The sequence below is a fragment of the Cheilinus undulatus genome, linkage group 20 (genome assembly GCF_018320785.1).
Source record: "Cheilinus undulatus linkage group 20, ASM1832078v1, whole genome shotgun sequence".
NCBI lineage: Eukaryota > Metazoa > Chordata > Actinopteri > Labriformes > Labridae > Cheilinus > Cheilinus undulatus.
Window position 1 is genome coordinate 935,437 of NC_054884.1, and position 25,312 is coordinate 960,748.

Here is a 25,312-nt window from a genome sequence, read left to right on the forward strand (position 1 = left end):
CAAATCAACAACATGTTAGTTAACATGCAACACAAATCAACAACATGTTAGTTAACATGCAACAATGATCAACAACATGTTAGTTCACATTCAACACAAATCAACAACATGTTAGTTAACATGCAACACAAATCAACAAGCTAGTTAACATGCAACACAAATCAACAACATGTTAGTTAACATGCAACACAAATCAACAACATGTTAGTTAACATGCAACACAAATCAACAACATGTTAGTAAACATGCAACAAATATCAACAAAATGTTAGTCAACATGCAACCCAAATCAACAACATGTTAGTTAACATGCAACACAAATCAACAACATGTTAGTTAACATGCAACACAAATCAACAACATGTTAGTTAACATGCAACACAAATCAACAACATGTTAGTTAACATGCAACACAAATCAACAACATGTTACTTAAAATGCAACACAAATCAACAACATGTTAGTTAACAAGCAACAATGATCAACAACATGTTAGTTAACATGCAACAATGATCAACAACATGCTAGTTAACATGCAACACAAATCAACAACATGTTAGTTAACATGCAACACAAATCAACAACATGTTAGTTAACATGCAACACAAATCAACAACATGTTAGTTAACATGCAACACAAATCAACAACATGTTAGTTAACATGCAACAATGATCAACAACATGCTAGTTAACATGCAACACAAATCAACAACATGTTAGTTAACATGCAACAATGATCAACAACATGCTAGTTAACATGCAACACAAATCAACAACATGTTAGTTAACATGCAACACAAATCAACAACATGTTAGTTAACATGCAACACAAATCAACAACATGTTAGTTAACATGCAACACAAATCAACAACATGTTAGTTAACATGCAACACAAATCAACAACATGTTAGTTAACATGCAACACAAATCAACAAGCTAGTTAACATGCAACAGAAGTCAACAACATGCTAGTTAACATGCAACAGAAGTCAACAACATGTTAGTTAACATGCAACAGAAGTCAACAACATGTTAGTTAACTTGCAGCACAAATCAACAACATGTTAGTTAACATGCACCAATGATCAACAACATGTTAGTCAACATGCAACACAAATCAACAACATGTTAGTTAACATGCAACAATGATCAACAACATGTTAGTCAACATGCAACAATGATCAACAACATGTTAGTTAACATGCACCAATGATCAACAACATGTTAGTCAACATGCAACACAAATCAACAACATGTTAGTTAACATGCAACAATGATCAACAACATGCTAGTTAACATGCAACACAAATCAACAACATGTTAGTTAACATGCAACACAAATCAACAACATGTTAGTTAACATGCAACAATGATCAACAACATGCTAGTTAACATGCAACACAAATCAACAACATGTTAGTTAACATGCAACACAAATCAACAACATGTTAGTTAACATGCAACACAAATCAACAACATGTTAGTTAACATGCAACACAAATCAACAACATGTTAGTTAACATGCAACACAAATCAACAACATGTTAGTTAACATGCAACACAAATCAACAACATGTTAGTTAACATGCAACACAAATCAACAACATGTTAGTTAACATGCAACACAAATCAACAACATGTTAGTTAACATGCAACAATGATCAACAACATGCTAGTTAACATGCAACACAAATCAACATGTTAGTTAACATGCAACACAAATCAACAACATGTTAGTTAACATGCAACACAAATCAACAACATGTTAGTTAACATGCAACACAAATCAACAACATGTTAGTTAACATGCAACACAAATCAACAACATGTTAGTTAACATGCAACAATGATCAACAACATGTTAGTTAACATGCAGCACAAATCAACAACATGTTAGTTAACATGCACCAATGATCAACAACATGTTAGTCAACATGCAACAATGATCAACAACATGTTAGTTAACATGCAACAATGATCAACAACATGTTAGTCAACATGCAACACAAATCAACAACATGTTAGTTAACATGCAACAATGATCAACAACATGCTAGTTAACATGCAACACAAATCAACAACATGTTAGTTAACATGCAACACAAATCAACAACATGTTAGTTAACATGCAACAATGATCAACAACATGCTAGTTAACATGCAACAATGATCAACAACATGTTAGTTAACATGCAACAATGATCAACAACATGTTAGTTAACATGCAACAATGATCAACAACATGTTAGTCAACATGCAACAATGATCAACAACATGTTAGTCAACATGCAACAATGATCAACAACATGTTAGTCAACATGCAACACAAATCAACAACATGTTAGTCAACATGCAACAATGATCAACAACATGTTAGTCAACATGCAACAATGATTAACAACATGTTAGTCAACATGCAACAATGATCAACAACATGTTAGTTAACATGCACCAATGATCAACAACATGTTAGTCAACATGCAACACAAATCAACAACATGTTAGTCAACATGCAACAATGATCAACAACATGTTAGTCAACATGCAACAATGATCAACAACATGTTAGTTAACATGCAACAATGATCAACAACATGTTAGTTAACATGCAACAATGATCAACAACATGCTAGTTAACATGCAACAATGATCAACAACATGCTAGTTAACATGCAACAATGATCAACAACATGCTAGTTAACATGCAACAATGATCAACAACATGCTAGTTAACATGCAACAATGATCAACAACATGTTAGTTAACATGCAACAATGATCAACAACATGTTAGTTAACATGCAACAATGATCAACAACATGCTAGTTAACATGCAACAATGATCAACAACATGTTAGTCAACATGCAACAATGATCAACAACATGTTAGTTAACATGCAACAATGATCAACAACATGTTAGTTAACATGCAACAATGATCAACAACATGCTAGTTAACATGCAACAATGATCAACAACATGCTAGTTAACATGCAACAATGATCAACAACATGTTAGTTAATATGCAACAATGATCAACAACATGTTAGTTAATATGCACCAATGATCAACAACATGTTAGTCAACATGCAACAATGATCAACAACATGTTAGTCAACATGCAACACAAATCAACAACATGTTAGTTAACATGCAACACAAATCAACAACATGTTAGTTAACATGCAACAATGATCAACAACATGTTAGTCAACATGCAACAATGATCAACAACATGTTAGTCAACATGCAACAATGATCAACAACATGTTAGTCAACATGCAACAATGATCAACAACATGTTAGTCAACATGCAACACAAATCAACAACATGTTAGTTAATATGCAACAATGATCAACAACATGTTAGTCAACATGCAACAATGATCAACAACATGTTAGTCAACATGCAACAATGATCAACAACATGTTAGTTAACATGCAACAATGATCAACAACATGTTAGTCAACATGCAACAATGATCAACAACATGTTAGTTAACATGCAACAATGATCAACAACATGTTAGTTAACATGCAACAATGATCAACAACATGTTAGTTAACATGCAACAATGATCAACAACATGTTAGTTAACATGCAACAATGATCAACAACATGTTAGTTAACATGCAACAATGATCAACAACATGTTAGTTAACATGCAACAATGATCAACAACATGCTAGTTAACATGCAACAATGATCAACAACATGCTAGTTAACATGCAACAATGATCAACAACATGCTAGTTAACATGCAACAATGATCAACAACATGTTAGTTAACATGCAACAATGATCAACAACATGTTAGTTAACATGCAACAATGATCAACAACATGTTAGTTAACATGCAACAATGATCAACAACATGCTAGTTAACATGCAACAATGATCAACAACATGTTAGTTAACATGCAACAATGATCAACAACATGTTAGTTAACATGCAACAATGATCAACAACATGTTAGTTAACATGCAACAATGATCAACAACATGTTAGTTAACATGCAACAATGATCAACAACATGTTAGTTAACATGCAACAATGATCAACAACATGTTAGTTAACATGCAACAATGATCAACAACATGTTAGTCAACATGCAACACAAATCAACAACATGTTAGTTAACATGCAACAATGATCAACAACATGCTAGTTAACATGCAACAATGATCAACAACATGTTAGTCAACATGCAACAATGATCATGTGATCAGTTACTGTAAAAGCTGATGGAGTTACTAAAGATCAACCTGTTAACTGGTGTTAACCAGTAGTTTAGTTTATTTGTTCTTATCTCAACGTCATTATCAATGACGGGTTCATTAATGAGGCAGCCAAGTCTACTACCCAACACCTTTCCCACAATCCTTTGCCCCCTGCTGCTCTCTGTGCATCAGTCCACATCTGTCCGCTGGTCCAGATGGGGATTTGGGTGGCAAGCGTCTGCCTCTCCTCAGCTAGCCCCCCCCCCCATGCTCTCATACATGAGTGGACCACATGTTGTGAAGCGTTCCAACATCAGTTAACAAATGCTGACACACATTATTTCCTCAAGATTGAGTAGCTTTTTTTATTGGATGCATTATTCAACACTTGAGCAATCTTAAGACTGTGAATAATGGATGGTGTTAACGTTGGGGCTGTATCAAGGTCGGGTGACATGCATGCACCGCTACACATTCAGTAAGTAACAGGAAGATGGAGAGGGAGGGGGGAAGGAGGCTAAAATATTAATTTAGAAGGAAAAGTTCCCCTCCCCATCTAAGTGGGTTTAAAAAATGGGAGGAAGAGGATGCTGGGTGAGAGGTTTGATGGTGATCTAATGTTCTTTAGTGTTTTTACATTAGGTACGGTTGTTCCTACCGTGTTCCCCCCTCTCTAGTCTGCTCTCATATTAGTAACATCCTTCTGTGAATGAATCCTCTTCGGTGTTACACGCATGGTTTACAAATCAGCCGAAAAGAAGAAAGAAGAGACCACCATGGCAACCGAGCAGGGCTGACATTTGTGCATGCTCCGCTGAAGTCCATGATCCTGCACGGTATTATGGATGCATTTTTTCATGTTTTAAATACCAACGTCAACCACTTTCCTACTTCAGCATCTACGGTGCAGCTCAGAGGATGAAAGGCTGAGAAAGGATAATATGAATGCAGATGCTCTGACACGATGCTTCCATTCAAGCAGCTTCAGCAAGAAGTGAATGAAAAGTCAAAATTGTTTACATAGGTACAAAATGTCTTTTGGTTTGAAGCATTTGCATTTCCTTTATCACTGGGTCATTCACAATTAATACAGATCTAACTGCGGTTTACCAACATATTAAAGAAATAAAAGTATAGCAGTTTTGATATAAAGGAGAAATGAGAACTGGAGGTAAACACAGATATGACCTTTAGTGAAGCCCCACCCTCCTCGGCGTCTGTTACTAGGTCACACAGAATCTCTCGTTGAAAATCCTCCAAGGATTTTTCCAATGTTCCCTGATATCTATCTGACCAGATTCATTGATGAACTTATCGCTGAGGTCTGCTGTTGTTCGCTGTCCTTCTGCAGCGCATCAACAAAGTGTTTAACAAATCAGATAACTGTGATGAGCTGGACCAGTGATACTCAACCTGTGACTGATTATCTGTGGCTCTTTTATGTCTTCAATTTAAATATTTTTCCCCCAGAAAAGCGTAGAAAAGGGAAACTTCTTGCCCTTTTTCACCATTTTTTGCCACTTTTCACCCATTTAAGCTAGCTTTTGCTATTAAATACCACTTTTTCCCTACTTTTTTGCCCATGTTTGCCTTTTTTTGTAACCTTTTATTCATTTTTTTTGCCACTTTTATCTAATTTTTTGCCCATTTGGTCTGTCTTTAGCCAATAAATACCCTTTTCTCCTAATTTTTGCCCATTTTTACACGATATTGCAACTTTTTACTCATTTTTTGCCACTTTTATCCCATTTTTGTCCTTTTCACCTCTTTTTCTTCTCGTTTTCACCCATTCAAGCTACCCATTGTCATTAAATACCACTTTTTTTTCCTAGTTTTTCCTAGTTTTCTACCTTATGCCACTAGATACCACTTGTTTCCTATTTTTTGCCAATTTTTGCCACTTTTCACGTTTTTTTTTGCCACGGTTTTGCCACTTTTGGACCACACTGGACCAACTGTAACTCATCTATTTGTCGCTTTTCACTCATTTTTGCTGCTTTCTGCCCCTTTTTCCACTCTTTCTCCCCATTTTCACCTATTTTTGTTGCTTCTTGACCATTGTTGCCACCTTTAACTTGTTGTTATTGCTACTATAAGCTGTTTTTGCCACTTTTCACCTCTTAGGTTGTGGCTCTTGCAAAGGTATTTTTCAACAGTTTGGCTCTTTGGTTGAGGAGGGTTGAGTAACACTGCTCTAGACATTCTGGTCTGCCTTACTAGACATACATACAGTACTTTGTAAAATGATGCTAACACTACATCAATGCCAAAATTACATCATACTGTTTTAAGCAATATGATGTTCATAAATAAACATTATAGCGTGATCAGAGCATCCTATTTAATCCCTGCTGAAACGCTCTCCTTCTTTAGAAGCACATCAGTATTCTTAGTCACTTTCAGTAGGTTAAATAGTCGGTGTGGTCGCCCACGCTTCTGTCCTTATTTTCATCTCCCGGTTATCTTTATTGTCAAATATTAAAAGCTCTTTTTCCAGCATGCTGAATGAGAGAAGTGCACGTCTGTCCATGGAGGCAGCATGGTCACGTATGGACACTGCTCCATAAAAGATGCGTCTGTGTTTGTGTAGAACATTTTTCCTGCAGAATATTAGCTCCTGAAATTAAATAAAAGAGGTAAAAAGAACTGAAGGTTACATGGCAGATACTTTTGTCACTCAGATGCTTTGAGCCTCTGCAGAGCTGCAAAAGTAATTTCCTTTTTCAAACAAACACTTTTTGAACTTTCTTTCATCGTGATTGCTTCTCCCTCTCCTCCCCCATCTCCCCCTTGAGGGCTCCTTCCTCCATATGCACCTGGTGCGGTCTGAAAAAACATTCAAATTCAACCCAATTAGACGAGAGAGATGCTCTCACACATCCAATGTTGTTTCGCTTGCAAATGAACATTCATCATGTTCCCACACGTTTAAAAAAAGCAGAAACAGAGCAGCTCTGAATTACTCATAATAGCACAACACTTAGCAGCAATTCTGCGTGCAGGAACAGACGAGCCATCACTTCTTTTTCCTCTCAGCTCAGCTGCACTCAGAGAGGACTGTACCAGAAGAGGAGCGTCTTTTTGGTGCCTTACTAACAGTCCGCTTGTGTTTTTTTGGTGCTTTCAGGGCCCTCGCAGACATCCTGAGGCAGCAGGGGCCCATCCCTATATCGCAATACGACTGTGAGAACTTTGCAGCGATGAACGGCTCACCCAAAGACAACACACCAGTCAGAACCTCATCCAAGAACCACTACACTCCGGTGCACTCCTCCAAATCCAACCACGGTAAGAGCTCTCCTCTCCCTGAAAACGCTCCGTGTGACTGCGGTTTGACGGGACTTTAATCCTCCCCCTCTCTGTCTTTGGGATATATTCTTTGTTTCTGTTCAATATTCTGCATCCCCCTCCAAATACCGCCTGCTGTGCTCACCCTTTCAGCAGTGTAATCTCCAATGTTAACATCCAGTAATCATCCGATTTGTGTGTTAGAGTGCAGGCAGAGCGACGGAGAGAAACAGAGGCCTGCTAGTGGAGATAATTACAGGCTGGGAGGTAGAGCAGCCCCGCGGTGTCTGACAGGCTGGAAGTGATGACCTCTCAGTCACTCTGCGGGTGAATCACACACAGCGTGATTTAACCCCACAATTCAGAGAAGAGACAGGAAGCATCCATCGCTAATATGGAGGAAAACTGTGCAGGGCGAACAGGGGCGGAAGGAGGAAATGGGAGGGGCCTTAGCAGAGCAGCGTTTATGAGGCAGAGAGGAGGGAGGTGACAGAAATGTACAACGATGAATGATGTTGATTTAACACCGATAACCCATCTGAAGAAGGAAATGACTTCTGCATCATCAGGGGCGTGGCTTATATGACCACAAGTGTGTTGTAGCTGTAGCTGCAGACCCTTCTCAGCTCTGCCTCTTTGTTGAAGTTACAACATGGATCAGCTTCACAGACCAACCTGACATCACTCTGACTTCTTCTGACACGTCTACAGGCCATGACAGAGATGATGTTATTGGTATGGTGTTCAGATAGGAACATTTCTTCTGATATTTACAGCTGGTGTATCATCCGTACGAATCATCAGTATAGAAATACATGAACCAGCCTTAAACATCTTTAATCTTTGCACATCTGTACCATCAGGTAAAGGTGGATCCCTAGAGCTCCACAGACTTAAGGAGATCCACTGTAAGCCCTGAACATTCTGAATGAAACATCTACTGCCCTGCTCCTCTTCAGCTCTGCCTGACTCAGACTCTCTTTGCACAGGAGACCCTTTGTGTTCCCAACAATAAATAAAAGGTGTGCATAAATCTGTAGTGGTGTCTGTTTCAGCTTAAATGCGTTTGGAAATATTGGCATCTCAGGTATGGGAAAAAAATCCAGTAGAGCATCCCTAGTTTACGTTTGTTGGACACTACATAGTAGATCACTGGTTCTCAGCTGGTCTCAAGAGGACTCACCAAAAACTCTTTAATGAGACATTGCAACCCCAAATGTCAAACATTTTTAACTAATCAGATTTGTCTGATGAAGAAATCAGCTCAGATTGGATCACAGACAGAGCAAAAAGGTGACGAATCAAAGATTCAGTACAAAACAAGCATGTTTTTAAAAGTTTCATAGACTTTTGGGTGTAATATATTTTTTCTGATTTGGTTTCCTGACCCACAAGTTCAATCCCTGCAATAGACGATATTCTACCAGCGGCCATGTCCCTGTAACATCATGCTCAGATGTGATACGGTGATACCGGGTTGTTTCTCATACACTATATTGCCAAAAGTATTCACTCACCTGCCTTGACTGGCATATGAACTTAAGTGACATCCCATTCTTAATCCATAGGGTTTAATATGACGTGGGTCCACCCTTTGCAGCTAGAACAGCTTCAACTCTTCTGGGAAGGCTTTCCACAAGGTTTAGGAGTGTGTTTTGGGGAATTTTTGACAATTCTTCCAGAAGCACATTTGTGAGGTCACACTGATGTTGGACCAGAAGGCCTGGCTCTCAGTCTCCACTCTAATTCATCCCAAAGGTGTTCTGTGGGGTTGAGGTCAGGACTCTGTGCAGGCCAGTCAAGCTGATCCACCCCAAACTCTCTCCTCCATGTCTTTATGGACCTTGCTTTGTGCACTGGTGCACAGTCATGTTGGAACAGGAAGGGGCCATCCCCAAACTGTTCCCACAAAGTTGGGAGCATGGAATTGTCCAGAATCTCTTGGTATGCTGAAGCATTCAGAGTTCCTTTGTCTGGAACTAAGGGGCCAAGCCCAGCTCCTGAAGAACAAGCTCACACCATAATCCCCCCTCCACCAAACTTTACACTTGGCACAATGCCGTCAGACAAGCACCATTCTCCTGGCAACCGCCAAACCCAGACTGGTCCATCAGATTGCCAGATGGAGGAGTGTGATTGGTCACTCCAGAGAAGGCGTCTCCACCGCTCTAGAGTCCAGTGGCGGCATGCTTTACACCACTGCATCCCACGCTTTGCATTGCACTTGGTGATGTATGGCTTACGCAGCTGTTACCATGGAAACCCATTCATGAAGCTCTCTACCACTGTTCTTGAGCTAATCTGAAGGCCACTTGAAGTTTGGAGGTCTGTAGCCATTGACTCTGCAGAAAGTTGGCCACCTCTGCGCACTATGACCTCAGCATCCTCTGACCCCGCTCCGTCATTTTACGTGGCCTACCACTTGGTGGCTGAGTTGCTGTGGTTCCCAATGGCTTCCACTTTGTTCTAATACCACTGACAGTTGACTGTGGAATATTTAGGAGCCAGGAAATTTCAGCACTGGACTTGTTGCACAGGTGGCATCCTATCACAGTACCACGCTGGAATTCACTGAGCTCCTGAGAGCAAGCCATTCTTTCACTAATGTTTGTAGAAACAGTCTGCATGCCTAGGTGATGATTTTATACACCTGTGGACATGGAAGTGACTGGAACACCTGATTTACATTATTTGGATGGGTGAGTCAATACTTTTGGCAATATAGTGTATAAACTGAGCCTCTCAGCTCTCGTGGCATCTTTCAGATCAAAGCTAATGTAAGCGCAACCATCCACATGTCTATGATGTGTTACTGTCAACAGGAGTGTTCTGTATTTGTGCAGAGAGAAATGTAGAAGAAACAAAATCTAGACGGTTGTCCTGACCTCCCGTCATCAGTCTGAGACCCCTAACAGGATAAGCGGTATAGAAAATAGATGGATGGAAAATGACAGTCATATACATCTGAGCCAACATCTTAAGCCTCAGTGAAATGTAGGAATGAGTGCTGATAGATGTTTCAGTGATGAGGAACACACAGTAGAGTAAACAGTGAGACACCCTTCCCCTCTCTCTGTTAGTTTTGATCTCTGAATTAACACCATAGTACCTTCCCTGAGTGTCTCACCATGTTTGTAGTTTGCATTACGTCCACATCAGGTAGCACAGTTCTTTTGTGCACCTTCTAGAGGGGTCCTCCAGTAAAATTAATATATTTAAGTATGTGTACAACAGTGCTGATGAAGCAGGCGGGCGCATACACAAACACAAGGTAGAGACCTCTGGCCTTAAAGTGAATATCAAGGTGCAATGGTATGAGGCCGGAAAGGAGGAGGCTGGGTGGTGGAGGTGAAAAGTGGCCAGCAGTCAGCTGTGATCAGGGTTGGTGTTGCAGGAATCTGTGAGAAATGGGCTGTCTTATAGAGAATGAGCTGTGATTGGTTGACAGAGGTGGACATCAGCTGGTACTGTGTTCTGTATGAAGTTTGACTAAACTACGTTTTTTTGTTTTCTGTGGAACAAACGTGAATTCTGATCTGTTTTGTTTTCAGCAGTGGTGTTTTACAGCTGCTGAGTCACGTGAGGAGGAAACTTCCTGTTAGTTATGTCATGAAGAAAAGCAATCCAAAGCATTGGTACCAGGTTACACTGTGTGAACTTATAAAACATCAGCATCCTGTGGAGGATCTCTCTGAAATGTTAATCCTGCTTCCATGTAAACTGGCTGCGTTCTTCCAAATGCATTAACTCTGGCAGAGTGCCACATTAGCACCTTTAGGCCATGTTCTTACCAAACACATTAACACCTCACCACTTCAGGGCTTCATTTAATTAATCAGAAACCAGCCATCAGATAAGATCCGGTAAATATTTGAACTTTTATAAGTGAGCGGGTCAAAACGCTGCTCTGTAGCCTGAGGGCAGCACTCTGCAGTTCAGGGTTCACGCTTTGTTACAGGAAGTGAAATTCTCAGGAAGCGTGCAGACAGGCTGTTGGTGTGTTTAGGAGGGTTTCACAGCTCCTGACAGACCTGCAGCCTCATTCCTGAAGTTCTGACAGCCCAACAGCGCAGCGCTCCATGCACTGCATGTCGTTGTTCCGCTTCATTTGAGCTGCGAGACAGCAGAAGCATTTTTGCATCTTTGGCTCTAAATAATAGATTGTGCAAACTTCCAGCTTTATTTGGGCTTGCAGACTCTCGTCTGTCGTGTAAACTTGGCCTCTTTCTGCCAAGTCGCCGTCGATCAAATGTATCCCGGGAACATTTTCCTGCAGCTCTGAGTTTGCTGCAGAAACCACAGACTGTGTACAGCTGTGCAATATATTCAGTATCGAAGAGATATTTTCACATGACTTATAGTGTGAGACAATATTATTTTATTGACTTTAATGATTAAAAACTGCAGCCAAACTCTTGCTCTGCTCCTTCAGTCACTCTAGGTTTCACCCACTTTTCCAAATGATGCCAACATGTTTCAGCAATTTAGACAATGCAAACACTGGAAATGTCTATAAACACTCCTACACCAGGAGATCAGTGTTCAAATACAAATGCTGTAGAGATGAGTCCAAGTGTTGCTAAGGGACCCAACGTCTCTTCACATTTATGTTGCTATTTTAAACTATTAAAATAGACAGTTTTGATAACATCTATATACAGACAGTCTCTGATGTTTTTGTACCTTTTAACAGAGTGGATGAAGATGATGTTTCTTAGCTAAATGGTGAAATGTTGAAAGCAGAATGGTGAATTTTGGTATGATTCTCGTATAGATCAGACTTTACTGATATCTGTTGGAAACCAAGGACACAAAAATAGAGGCCTTTTTCACATTAAGCATTATTGTTCTGTGCTGTGCCCTGGGGTGCGATTGCTCCTCTCTGCCCTGCTGGTCTGCTGTCTTATTAGTAACAGTGTTAAGTGCCTGAGCACACCTGTTAATGCACTCAGCCTGATACAGTAGGTGGTATGGCTGTGGTTAGCTGGTGAGTCTGCAAAGAAGAAGAGATAACCATGGCAGTCATCAAGTAAACGTGAATGCCTGTGCAATGATAGTGTGTGAGCAATGATAGTCTGTGTGCAATGATCGTGTGTGTGCAATGATAGTGTGTGTGCAATGATCGTGTGTGTGCAATGATAGTGTGTGTGCAATGATAGTGTGTGTGCAATGATCATGTGTGTGCAATGATAGTCTGTGTGCAATGATAGTCTGTGTGCAACGATTGTCTGTGTGCAACGATTGTCTGTGTGCAATGATAGTGTGTGTGCAGTGATAGTCTGTGTGCAATGATAGTGTGTATGCAATGATAGTCTGTGTGCAATGATAGTCTGTTTGCAATGATAGTGTGTGTGCAACGATTGTCTGTGTGCAATGATCATGTGTGTGCAATGATAGTCTGTGTGCAATGATAGTGTGTATGCAATGATAGTCTGTGTGCAATGATAGTGTGTATGCAATGATAGTCTGTGTGCAATGATAGTGTGTGTGCAATGATAGTCTGTGTGCAATGATCGTGTGTGTGCAATGATAGTCTGTGTGCAATGATAGTGTGTTTGCAATGATAGTGTGTGTGCAATGATAGTCTGTGTGCAATGATAGTGTGTTTGCAATGATAGTGTGTATGCAATGATAGTCTGTGTGCAATGATAGTGTGTGTGCAATGATAGTGTGTATGCAATGATAGTCTGTGTGCAATGATAGTGTGTATGCAATGATAGTCAGTGTGCAATGATAGTGTGTGTAATGATAGTGTGTGTAATGATAGTGTGTGTACAATGATAGTCAGTGTGCAATGATAGTCTGTGTGCAAGATGTGCAAAAAGTGCAAGAGTGCTGAATAGACATGATCAGAAGAATAAAATATGCAAGGATGTGGACAGATGAACATGAGATTGATAAGATAACTTAAGACAGTTTAGATTATTTAGTGAAAATGTGCATATGAGGTGAGCCATTGTAGCAGCAGCCATTGAGCTTTCTTGCAGTGTTTGAGCTATTATCTTGTCAGAAGAGAGTGCAGGATTCATTTATCGATGTTAAGTCACAATTTTCAACCAAAAGAAAGGATTCTCTGTCTATAAAGTACAGATATGATTTAAGGTGGCACTGCTGTTTGGCTATGTGGTAGGGGAGGTAAGAAATAGAATGTCTCTGTGTTGGCATGGTTGGTGGTGAGAGCTAGCATGGAGGTAGGTGACAGTGGAAATCACTGTTCATCCCTCTGGAGGCGCCGTAGGACCGCCTGAATGAAATGCATATGAAGGAGGGTCCTGCTTTACAACTCTGCTGCAGCGTTGGTTTGTGGAGGCAAATAGTTAGGATTTACTGGCTTTAGGGACTTCATCTCTGAGTGTTTATCTTTCTGTAGAGCACATGTATCTGGTTTTCAGTGCAACATGTGTAAAGTGGGGGGAACAGACAAGAAGCAAGAAAAACCTCAGAACTAGTGAGCTTGCTCCCTGTCCGTTACACCCACTTTTCCAAATGTTGGTGGTATTTGCACATTTGTATCATTCATTTATTTGATAAGTAAAAATTTAATGATATTGATGCCTGTTTGATACCACAGCAATAAAAATAAATACCCAATACAGGAACTTGACATGACCGTTTAACTGTCTCGCATATATATGGCAGAGGATAAATTTTACATCCATCCAAGCAGCACACCAGGAAGGGGTGGTTCTGGGAAGGATAGAACCTTAAAACAAATCTGGAGAGTGGTTGAACACTTCCTGTCAGTCACATTCAGAGCCTAAAGGAGCAAGTTAGATTCTAGCCGCTTGCAGGCAGGCAATGTCACACCAATCCAGGATTCTTCACTGTCACTGGAGCCAGTTGGTAAATTAAACTCTTGCTGGAGCAAAGACATCTTTTCCACTGAGGACAGCATCAGTTCTGATCAAACTGCTGCTACAGCTGCATCCATGCTAATCTCTTCACAGACTTGCAGTCTCTTTAACTAAACCATGTCTGCAGCTACTGCCTCATTCTGTTCAAATGATGCTGATTGGCCCGCTCACTGAAACTTGGTATGATGGATCCACCTGAGGACAGACATGGAATATGGACAATCACTTGGCCTTTAAAGATTATGAACAAATGGCTTATTTTTTATTTTGTAACGAAAAAAATCAGAAATCTCCTACATACGTTCTAAACAGTCCAAAAACATTAGCTTTATGTCTGTTTGTTAGGGTTGTCAAAATGTTCTGTCCTCCTAAATATCATGCATATCAGTGGTCACAAAAAGTACAGAAACTTCAAGATGTTTAATCCTATTTTGAACCAAAAGGGAGCAGGCAATGTCTACGCGGCACAGATTGGTATGATTTGGAAAAGAGGGAGTACTTGGCGAAGAGTAAAGGAAGCCCTCAGACAAAGCTCGCTCCTGCCAGTTCCAGCCACTTTCTGCCCTTCTGCCAACCTTTTAGGAGTTTGTCTGCAATCTTTGATATTTAGAAACAAAAAAATTATCAATATTTGGTGTTCAAGGACTTATTCTGTTGCTGTGATAAAAAAGAAATCTCAAACATATATGAATATGATTTGATTTGATGTGAATCCTATTAAAGCTTATCTGCCTGATTCTGAATTATTTCTTTAACAAAGGAACTACTGATGCATGTATGCAATGCTACCATTCATCTTAAAAATACCCAGGTGTGATCTGTGGTTGATATTCCTGACCAGCAGTCCTTTCCTCATGGTTGCTGGGGGGCTGCATGAGGGATGTGGCGGGCATGTAGCTGCACGTGGCGTGCTGCCTTCAGTCCGACCTTGCATTCATGCACACTCAGTAGAGGTCAGCCATGACTTTATCTGTCTATCTGCCACTCTGCTTGGCTGCTGCAACTATTTTGCCTGCTCGCACACAATCACTTCAAGTCAAGCCAGCCCGGCTCAATCCACCCCAGCCAACGCCCCCTCCTCCCCCATCAGAGACCGCAGCGGTCCTAACGGGGTTGGACATGAAAGGCAGTGACAGCGCAGGCGAGAGCGTGGTTAATGTGTGCATGTAAATTGGGAGCGCCACTCCAAGGTGCCGTGAAGAGGGAGCTGTCGCTCTCAGAGAAAATGCATATTCATGGTTGCCTAAATGGGCGTTTGGCGGCGTGTGGGGGAAGGGAGGAGGGGCTCTTAAGGAAAGGGTCCTCTGCTGAGAACGGCTCTCTACATCCAGAGGCTTTTTGAGACACTTTAAATCGGGGGGAGACCTCATAAAGAGAGTGGCTAAAGGGCCCGAGAGGATCCTATCAACTTAGTTCAAGAGCGGGAACAGCTTCCAGTCCTTTCATCGTCTACGTGTGATGATGCCCGCTCACTCTCTGCAGTAATCACTTTCTCACCCCTCTAAAAATACATGCTCATTTATTTTTCACATTTCCCTGCTGCATCGGTGCTACAGCTTAAAATATGCCTAAGTGGAAGAATTTAACCTACAGCAAAGACTCCACAGGGAAGTCACTCATGAACATATCTCCAACATGATCACACTGACACTTTAACTCTAGCATGAAACCATTCACCTAACACGCCAGACAGCCTAATTCTGCATCAAAAATATTTATTTCTTCATATTCATTTAATTTCAAAACTATAAACACTACAAGAATCAGACAAAAACAAGCACAGCTTGGAAAGAAAAAGGCTTTGAAAGGACATCAGCTCCCATAAAACAAGTAAGAAGAGGACACAACACACACAATACAACAAATAAAACAACAAACGTCCTCTGAAAGCTCATCAGTCCAACATTAACATGAGTCCTCTCTCAGTAGTAGTTCTGGACTTCCAGAAAACTCCTGGTGGACCATGAGCATGTCAGTCAGTCCACACCTGACCACACATAACCGAACAAACAAAGGCAACAAGAACTAGTCCTACAGACATCTATATGCCAGTGACAGTTCAGTGAAGAAGCACCAAACAAGACTGAGGTGCATCAGAAAAAGCCACCGGTCACCTCAACATCAGCTCCTCATGTGCTGAAAAAAGCTGCTTCTTTAATTCTGCTTCAGAACTGAGTGTGACACTTTTACGCTGTCAAAGCTCTGCATGTCTGTGGTTCTCAACACTCAGACTGGGATTAACACACTTCAAACAAGGGGGACAGAGAGCACACCTGCTGTTAGGCAGAAACAAGCTGTAGAAGTCAGGCAAACCTTAACCCTGACTAAATAACTAGAAATAAATAAATAACTAAAATTAAAAGAATAACTAAAACTAACTAAATGACTAAAACTAACTAACCAAACTAAAACTAACTAAATGACTAAAACTAACTAACTAACTTAAACTAACTAACCAAACTAAAACTAACTAAATGACTAAAACTAACTAACCAAACTAAAACTAACTAAATGACTAAAACTAACTAACTTAAACTAAAACTAACTAAATGACTAAAACTAACTAACTAACTTAAACTAACTAAATGACTAAAACTTACTAACTAACTTAAACTAACTAACCAAACTAAAACTAACTAAATGACTAAAACTAACTAACTAACTTAAACTAACTAACCAAACTAAAACTAACTAAATGACTAAAACTAACTAACCAAACTAAAACTAACTAAATGACTAAAACTAACTAACTAACTTAAACTAACTAACCAAACTAAAACTAACTAAATGACTAAAACTAACTAACTAACTTAAACTAACTAACCAAACTGAAACTAACTAAATGACTAAAACTAACTAACCAAACTAAAACTAACTAAATGACTAAAACTAACTAACTAACTTAAACTAACTAACCAAACTAAAACTAACTAAATGACTAAAACTAACTAACTAACTTAAACTAACTAACCAAACTAAAACTAACTAAATGACTAAAACTAACTAACTAACTGAAACTAACTAAATGACTAAAACTAACTAACTAACTTAAACTAACTAACCAAACTAAAACTAACTAAATGACTAAAACTAACTAACTAACTTAAACTAACTAACCAAACTGAAACTAACTAAATGACTAAAACTTAGTAACCAAATTAACTAAAACTAAAATAACTTAAACTAACTAACCAAACTGAAACTAACTAAATGACTAAAACTAACTTACCAAATTAAAACTACATAATTAAACTAACTAACCAAACTGAAACTAACTAAATAACTAAAAATAACTAACTAACTTAAACTAACTAACCAAACTAAAACTAACTAAATGACTAAAACTAACTAACTAACTTAAACTAACTAACCAAACTGAAACTAACTAAATGACTAAAACTTAGTAACCAAATTAAAACTAAATAATTAAATCTAACTAACCAAACTGAAACTAACTAAATGACTAAAACTAAGTTACCAAATTAAAACTACATAATTAAATCTAACTAACCAAACTGAAACTAACTAAATAACTAAAAATAAGTAACCAAACTTAAACAAAATAATTAAAACTAACCAAACTAAAACTAACTAAATAACTAAAACTAACCAAACTAAAACTAAATAATTAAAACTAACTAACCAAACTGAAACTTACTTAATAACTAAATCTAAGTAACCAAACTAAAACTAACTAAATGACTAAAACTAAGTTCCCAAATTAAAACTACATAATTAAATCTAACTAACCAAACTAAAACTAACTAAATAACTAAAACTAACCAAACTAAAACTAAATTATTAAATCTAACTAACCAAACTGAAACTAACTAAACAACTTAAACTAATTAACCAAACTAAAACTCACTAAATAACTAAAACTAACTAACTAACTTAAACTAACTAACCAAACTGAAACTAACTAAATGACTAAAACTAACTAACTAACTTAAACTAACTAACCAAACTGAAACTAACTAAATGACTAAAACTAATTAACCAAACTAAAACTAACTAAATAACTAAAAATAAGTAACCAAACTAAAACAAAATAATTAAAACTAACCAAACTGAAACTAACTAAATAACTAAAACTAACCAAACTAAAACTAAATAATTAAAACTAACTAACCAAACTGAAACTAACTAAACAACTAAAACTAATTAACCAAACTAAAACTAACTAAATGACTAAAACTAAGTTACCAAATTAAAACTACATAATTAAATCTAACTAACCAAACTAAAACTAACTAAATAACTAAAACTAACCAAACTAAAACTAAATTATTAAATCTAACTAACCAAACTGAAACTAACTAAACAACTTAAACTAATTAACCAAACTAAAACTAACTAAATAACTAAATCTAAGTAACCAAACTTAAACTAAATGACTAAAACTAACCAAACTGAAACTAACTAAACAACTTAAACTAATTAACCAAAATAACTCACTTACTTAATAACTAAAACTGAGTAACCAAACTAAAACTAAATAACTAAAACTAACCAAACTGAAACTAACTAAAGAGCCAAAACTAACCAGACTAAAATTAACTAAAAAACTAAAACTAATTAACCAAACTAAATCAAACTAATTGGTTAAAAGTAACTGAAACTAACCAAACTAAAACTAACTAAATGACTAAAACTAACTAACTAACTTAAACTAACTAACCAAACTGAAACTAACTAAATGACTAAAACTAACTAACTAACTTAAACTAACTAACCAAACTGAAACTAACTAAAGAACTAAAACTAACCAAACTAAACTAACTTAAACTAAATACGTAACTTAAACTAACCAAACTAAAACTGACTAATTAACTTAAACTAGCCAAACTAAAACTGACTAATAAACTTAAACTAGCCAAACTAAAACTGACTAATAAACTTAAACTAGCCAAACTAAAACTGACTGATTAACTTAAACTAGCCAAACTAAAACTGTCTAAATAACTAAAACTAACACACTGAGACTAAATAATTAATTAAAACTAACTAAATAACTAACATAAGCCAAACTAAAAGAACTAAATAACTAAAACAAGCCAAACTAAAACTAACGAAACAACTTAAACTAACGAAATTTAAACTAACTAAATAACTAAAACTAAATAACCAAGCTAAAACTAACTAAATAACTACAACAAACTAACCAAACTAAAACTAAATAACCAAACTAAAACTAACTAAATAACTACAACTAGCCAGACTTGAAGTAACCAAATAACTAAAACTAATTAACCAAACTTAAACTAACTAATTAACTAAATAACTAAATAACTAAAACTGCCCAAACTAAAACTAACTAAATCACTACAACTAGCCAAATTAAAGCTAACTAAATAACTAAAATTAACCTAACTAAAACTAACTTAATAACTAAAACTAACCAAAGAAAAACTATATAACTAAAACTAACCAAATAACTAAATCAAGCCAAACTTAAAATAACTAAAAAAAAACTAACCAAACAAAAACTAACTATATAACTAAAACTAACTAAATAACTAAAACTAAACAAACTAGGACTAACTAAATAACTTAAACTAACCAAACTTAAACTAACTAAATAACTAAAACTAACCAAACTAAAACTCACTAAATAAGTAAAACTAGCCAAATTTAAACTTACTAAAAAACTGAAACTAACCAAACAAAAACTATATAACTAAAACTAAATAACTAAAACTAACCAAACTAAAACTCACTAAATAAGTAAAACTAGCCAAATTTAAACTTACTAAAAAACTGAAACTAACCAAACAAAAACTATATAACTAAAACTAAATAACTAAAACTAAACAAACCAAGACTAACTAAATAACTACAACTAACCAAACTTAAGCTAACTAAATAACTAAAACTAACCAAACAAAAACTAACTATGTAACTAAAACTAACTAAATAACTAAAACTAAACAAACTTAAACTAAATACATAACTTTAACTAGCCAAACTAAAACTAACAAATTAACTTAAACTAGCCAAAGTAAAACTGTCTAAATAACTAAAACTAACCAAACTAGAACTAACTAAATAATTAAAATTAACTTACCAAAGTAGAACTAATTGAATAACTTAAACTGACTACATAAGCTAAACTAACCAAGCCAAACTAGCCAAAAGTAACTAAAGCCAAGCCAAACTAGCCAAAGTAACTAAATAACTTAAACTGGGCAAAGTTAAATTAACTAAGTAACTTAAAGCAGCCAAACTAAAAGTAACTTTATAGCTTAAACAAACTAAGTAACTTAAAGCAGCCAAACTAAAAGTAACTTTATAGCTTAAACAAACTAAATAACTTAAAGTTGCCAAAGTAAATTTAACTCAATAACTTAAACTAGCCAAAGTAAAATTAACTAAATAACTAAAACTATCCAAACTAAAGGTAACTAAATTACTTTAACTAACCAAACTAGAACTAACTAAATAACTTAAACTAGCCAAACTGAAAGAAACTAAATAACTTAAAAAAAAATTAAACTTACTGAATAACTTAAATTAACTTGATAACTTAAACTAACCAAACTAAAAGTAACTAAATGACTTAAACTAACCAAACTAAAAGTAACTAAATAACTTAAACTAGCCAAACTAAAAGTAACTACATAACTACAACTAATTAAAGAACTTAAACTAGTCAAACAAAATGTAACTAACTGAATAACTGCCACTAAAATGTGAAAATCTTTGTATTTAACTGAAACTAAATTAAAACCAAGCTTTACCAAAAAATGACACCTACACCCATGTCTGGTGGGAGTAAACTGACCTGATCTGATTGGTTAAGACTTCGCACAGTGGTAGATTTATGTCTGAAGTTTTATTCGAAAGTCATCATTAAATAAATGAATGATAAGTGAAGTGTAGCCTGTTTGAATATGTATTAAATATTTGATGCTCACTCAGCCCTGACATGTATCTGAATCAAACTAAAAATGATAAAAACCAAACTCAAATGAAGCCTTTCTGAAAAATGAAAACTAAACTTGGCCGAAAACCAGCAGTTTAAACTAAGAAAAAATAACCTAAACTAACAACCCAGCAGTATGAACTAAGAAATAATAACCTAAACTAACAACCCAGCAGTATAAACTAAGAAAAAATAACCTAAACTAACAACCCAGCAGTTTAAACTAAGAAAAAATAACCTAAACTAACAACCCAGCAGTATGAACTAAGAAAAAATAACCTAAACTAACAACCCAGCAGTATAAACTAAGAAATAATAACCTAAACTAACAACCCAGCAGTTTAAACTAAGAAAAAATAACCTAAACTAACAACCCAGCAGTATGAACTAAGAAAAAATAACCTAAACTAACAACCCAGCAGTATGAACTAAGAAAAAATAACCTAAACTAACAACCCAGCAGTATAAACTAAGAAAAAATAACCTAAACTAACAACCCAGCAGTATAAACTAAGAAAAAATAACCTAAACTAACAACCCAGCAATATAAACTAAGAAATAATAACCTAAACTAACAACCCAGCAGTATAAACTAAGAAAAAATAACCTAAACTAACAACCCAGCAGTATGAACTAAGAAAAAATAACCTAAACTAACAACCCAGCAGTATGAACTAAGAAAAAATAACCTAAACTAACAACCCAGCAGTATGAACTAAGAAAAAATAACCTAAACTAACAACCCAGCAGTATAAACTAAGAAATAATAACCTAAACTAACAACCCAGCAGTATAAACTAAGAAAAAATAACCTAAACTAACAACCCAGCAGTATAAACTAAGAAATAATAACCTAAACTAACAACCCAGCAGTATAAACTAAGAAAAAATAACCTAAACTAACAACCCAGCAATATAAACTAAGAAATAATAACCTAAACTAACAACCCAGCAGTATGAACTAAGAAAAAATAACCTAAACTAACAACCCAGCAGTATGAACTAAGAAAAAATAACCTAAACTAACAACCCAGCAGTATAAACTAAGAAAAAATAACCTAAACTAACAACCCAGCAGTATAAACTAAGAAATAATAACCTAAACTAACAACCCAGCAGTATAAACTAAGACAAACTAATCTAAACTAACAACCCAGCAGTATAAACTAAGACAAACTAACCTAAACTAACAACCCAGCAGTATAAACTAAGACAAACTAACCTAAACTAACAACCCAGCAGTATAAACTAAGAAATAATAACCTAAACTAACAACCCAGCAGTATAAACTAAGACAAACTAATCTAAACTAACAACCCAGCAGTATAAACTAAGACAAACTAATCTAAACTAACAACCCAGCAGTATAAACTAAGAAAAAATAACCTAAACTAACAACCCAGCAGTATAAACTAAGAAAAAATAACCTAAACTAACAACCCAGCAGTATAAACTAAGAAAAAATAACCTAAACTAACAACCCAGCAGTATAAACTAAGAAATAATAACCTAAACTAACAACCCAGCAGTATAAACTAAGAAATAATAACCTAAACTAACAACCCAGCAGTATAAACTAAGAAAAAATAACCTAAACTAACAACCCAGCAGTATAAACTAAGAAATAATAACCTAAACTAACAACCCAGCAGTATAAACTAAGACAAACTAACCTAAACTAACAACCCAGCAGTATAAACTAAGAAATAATAACCTAAACTAACAACCCAGCAGTATAAACTAAGACAAACTAACCTAAACTAACAACCCAGCAGTATAAACTAAGAAAAAATAACCTAAACTAACAACCCAGCAGTATAAACTAAGAAAAAATAACCTAAACTAACAACCCAGCAGTATAAACTAAGACAAACTAATCTAAACTAACAACCCAGCAGTATAAACTAAGAAAAAATAACCTAAACTAACAACCCAGCAGTATAAACTAAGACAAACTAATCTAAACTAACAACCCAGCAGTATAAACTAAGAAAAAATAACCTAAACTAACAACCCAGCAGTATAAACTAAGAAATAATAACCTAAACTAACAACCCAGCAGTATAAACTAAGACAAACTAATCTAAACTAACAACCCAGCAGTATAAACTAAGACAAACTAATCTAAACTAACAACCCAGCAGTATAAACTAAGAAATAATAACCTAAACTAACAACCCAGCAGTATAAACTAAGACAAACTAACCTAAACTAACAACCCAGCAGTATAAACTAAGAAATAATAACCTAAACTAACAACCCAGCAGTATAAACTAAGACAAACTAATCTAAACTAACAACCCAGCAGTATAAACTAAGACAAACTAACCTAAACTAACAACCCAGCAGTATAAACTAAGAAATAATAACCTAAACTAACAACCCAGCAGTATAAACTAAGAAATAATAACCTAAACTAACAACCCAGCAGTATAAACTAAGACAAACTAACCTAAACTAACAACCCAGCAGTATAAACTAAGAAATAATAACCTAAACTAACAACCCAGCAGTATAAACTAAGAAATAATAACCTAAACTAACAACCCAGCAGTATAAACTAAGACAAACTAACCTAAACTAACAACCCAGCAGTATAAACTAAGACAAACTAATCTAAACTAACAACCCAGCAGTATAAACTAAGAAATAATAACCTAAACTAACAACCCAGCAGTATAAACTAAGACAAACTAACCTAAACTAACAACCCAGCAGTATAAACTAAGAAATAATAACCTAAACTAACAACCCAGCAGTATAAACTAAGACAAACTAACCTAAACTAACAACCCAGCAGTATAAACTAAGACAAACTAATCTAAACTAACAACCCAGCAGTATAAACTAAGAAATAATAACCTAAACTAACAACCCAGCAGTATAAACTAAGACAAACTAATCTAAACTAACAACCCAGCAGTATAAACTAAGACAAACTAACCTAAACTAACAACCCAGCAGTATAAACTAAGACAAACTAACCTAAACTAACAACCCAGCAGTATAAACTAAGACAAACTAATCTAAACTAACAACCCAGCAGTATAAACTAAGACAAACTAATCTAAACTAACAACCCAGCAGTATAAACTAAGACAAACTAATCTAAACTAACAACCCAGCAGTATAAACTAAGACAAACTAATCTAAACTAACAACCCAGCAGTATAAACTAAGACAAACTAATCTAAACTAACAACCCAGCAGTATAAACTAAGACAAACTAATCTAAACTAACAACCCAGCAGTATAAACTAAGAAAAAATAACCTAAACTAACAACCCAGCAGTATAAACTAAGACAAACTAACCTAAACTAACAACCCAGCAGTATAAACTAAGAAATAATAACCTAAACTAACAACCCAGCAGTATAAACTAAGACAAACTAACCTAAACTAACAACCCAGCAGTATAAACTAAGAAATAATAACCTAAACTAACAACCCAGCAGTATAAACTAAGACAAACTAACCTAAACTAACAACCCAGCAGTATAAACTAAGACAAACTAACCTAAACTAACAACCCAGCAGTATAAACTAAGACAAACTAACCTAAACTAACAACCCAGCAGTATAAACTAAGAAATAATAACCTAAACTAACAACCCAGCAGTATAAACTAAGACAAACTAACCTAAACTAACAACCCAGCAGTATAAACTAAGAAATAATAACCTAAACTAACAACCCAGCAGTATAAACTAAGACAAACTAACCTAAACTAACAACCCAGCAGTATAAACTAAGACAAACTAACCTAAACTAACAACCCAGCAGTATAAACTAAGACAAACTAACCTAAACTAACAACCCAGCAGTATAAACTAAGACAAACTAATCTAAACTAACAACCCAGCAGTATAAACTAAGACAAACTAACCTAAACTAACAACCCAGCAGTATAAACTAAGACAAACTAACCTAAACTAACAACCCAGCAGTATAAACTAAGACAAACTAATCTAAACTAACAACCCAGCAGTATAAACTAAGACAAACTAATCTAAACTAACAAC

General features: G+C 36.0%; 1 protein-coding gene across 1 annotated transcript in view; it reads left to right on the top strand.

The window, feature by feature from the left end:
• Positions 1-25,312, top strand: part of LOC121528762 (protein shisa-6) — a 210,357-nt gene that overhangs the window by 16,026 nt on the left and 169,019 nt on the right. Inside the window, exon 3 of the mRNA XM_041816340.1 lies at positions 7,350-7,510. Within this exon, the coding sequence (XP_041672274.1) occupies positions 7,350-7,510 (161 nt within the window). The remainder of the gene's footprint in view (positions 1-7,349; positions 7,511-25,312) is intronic.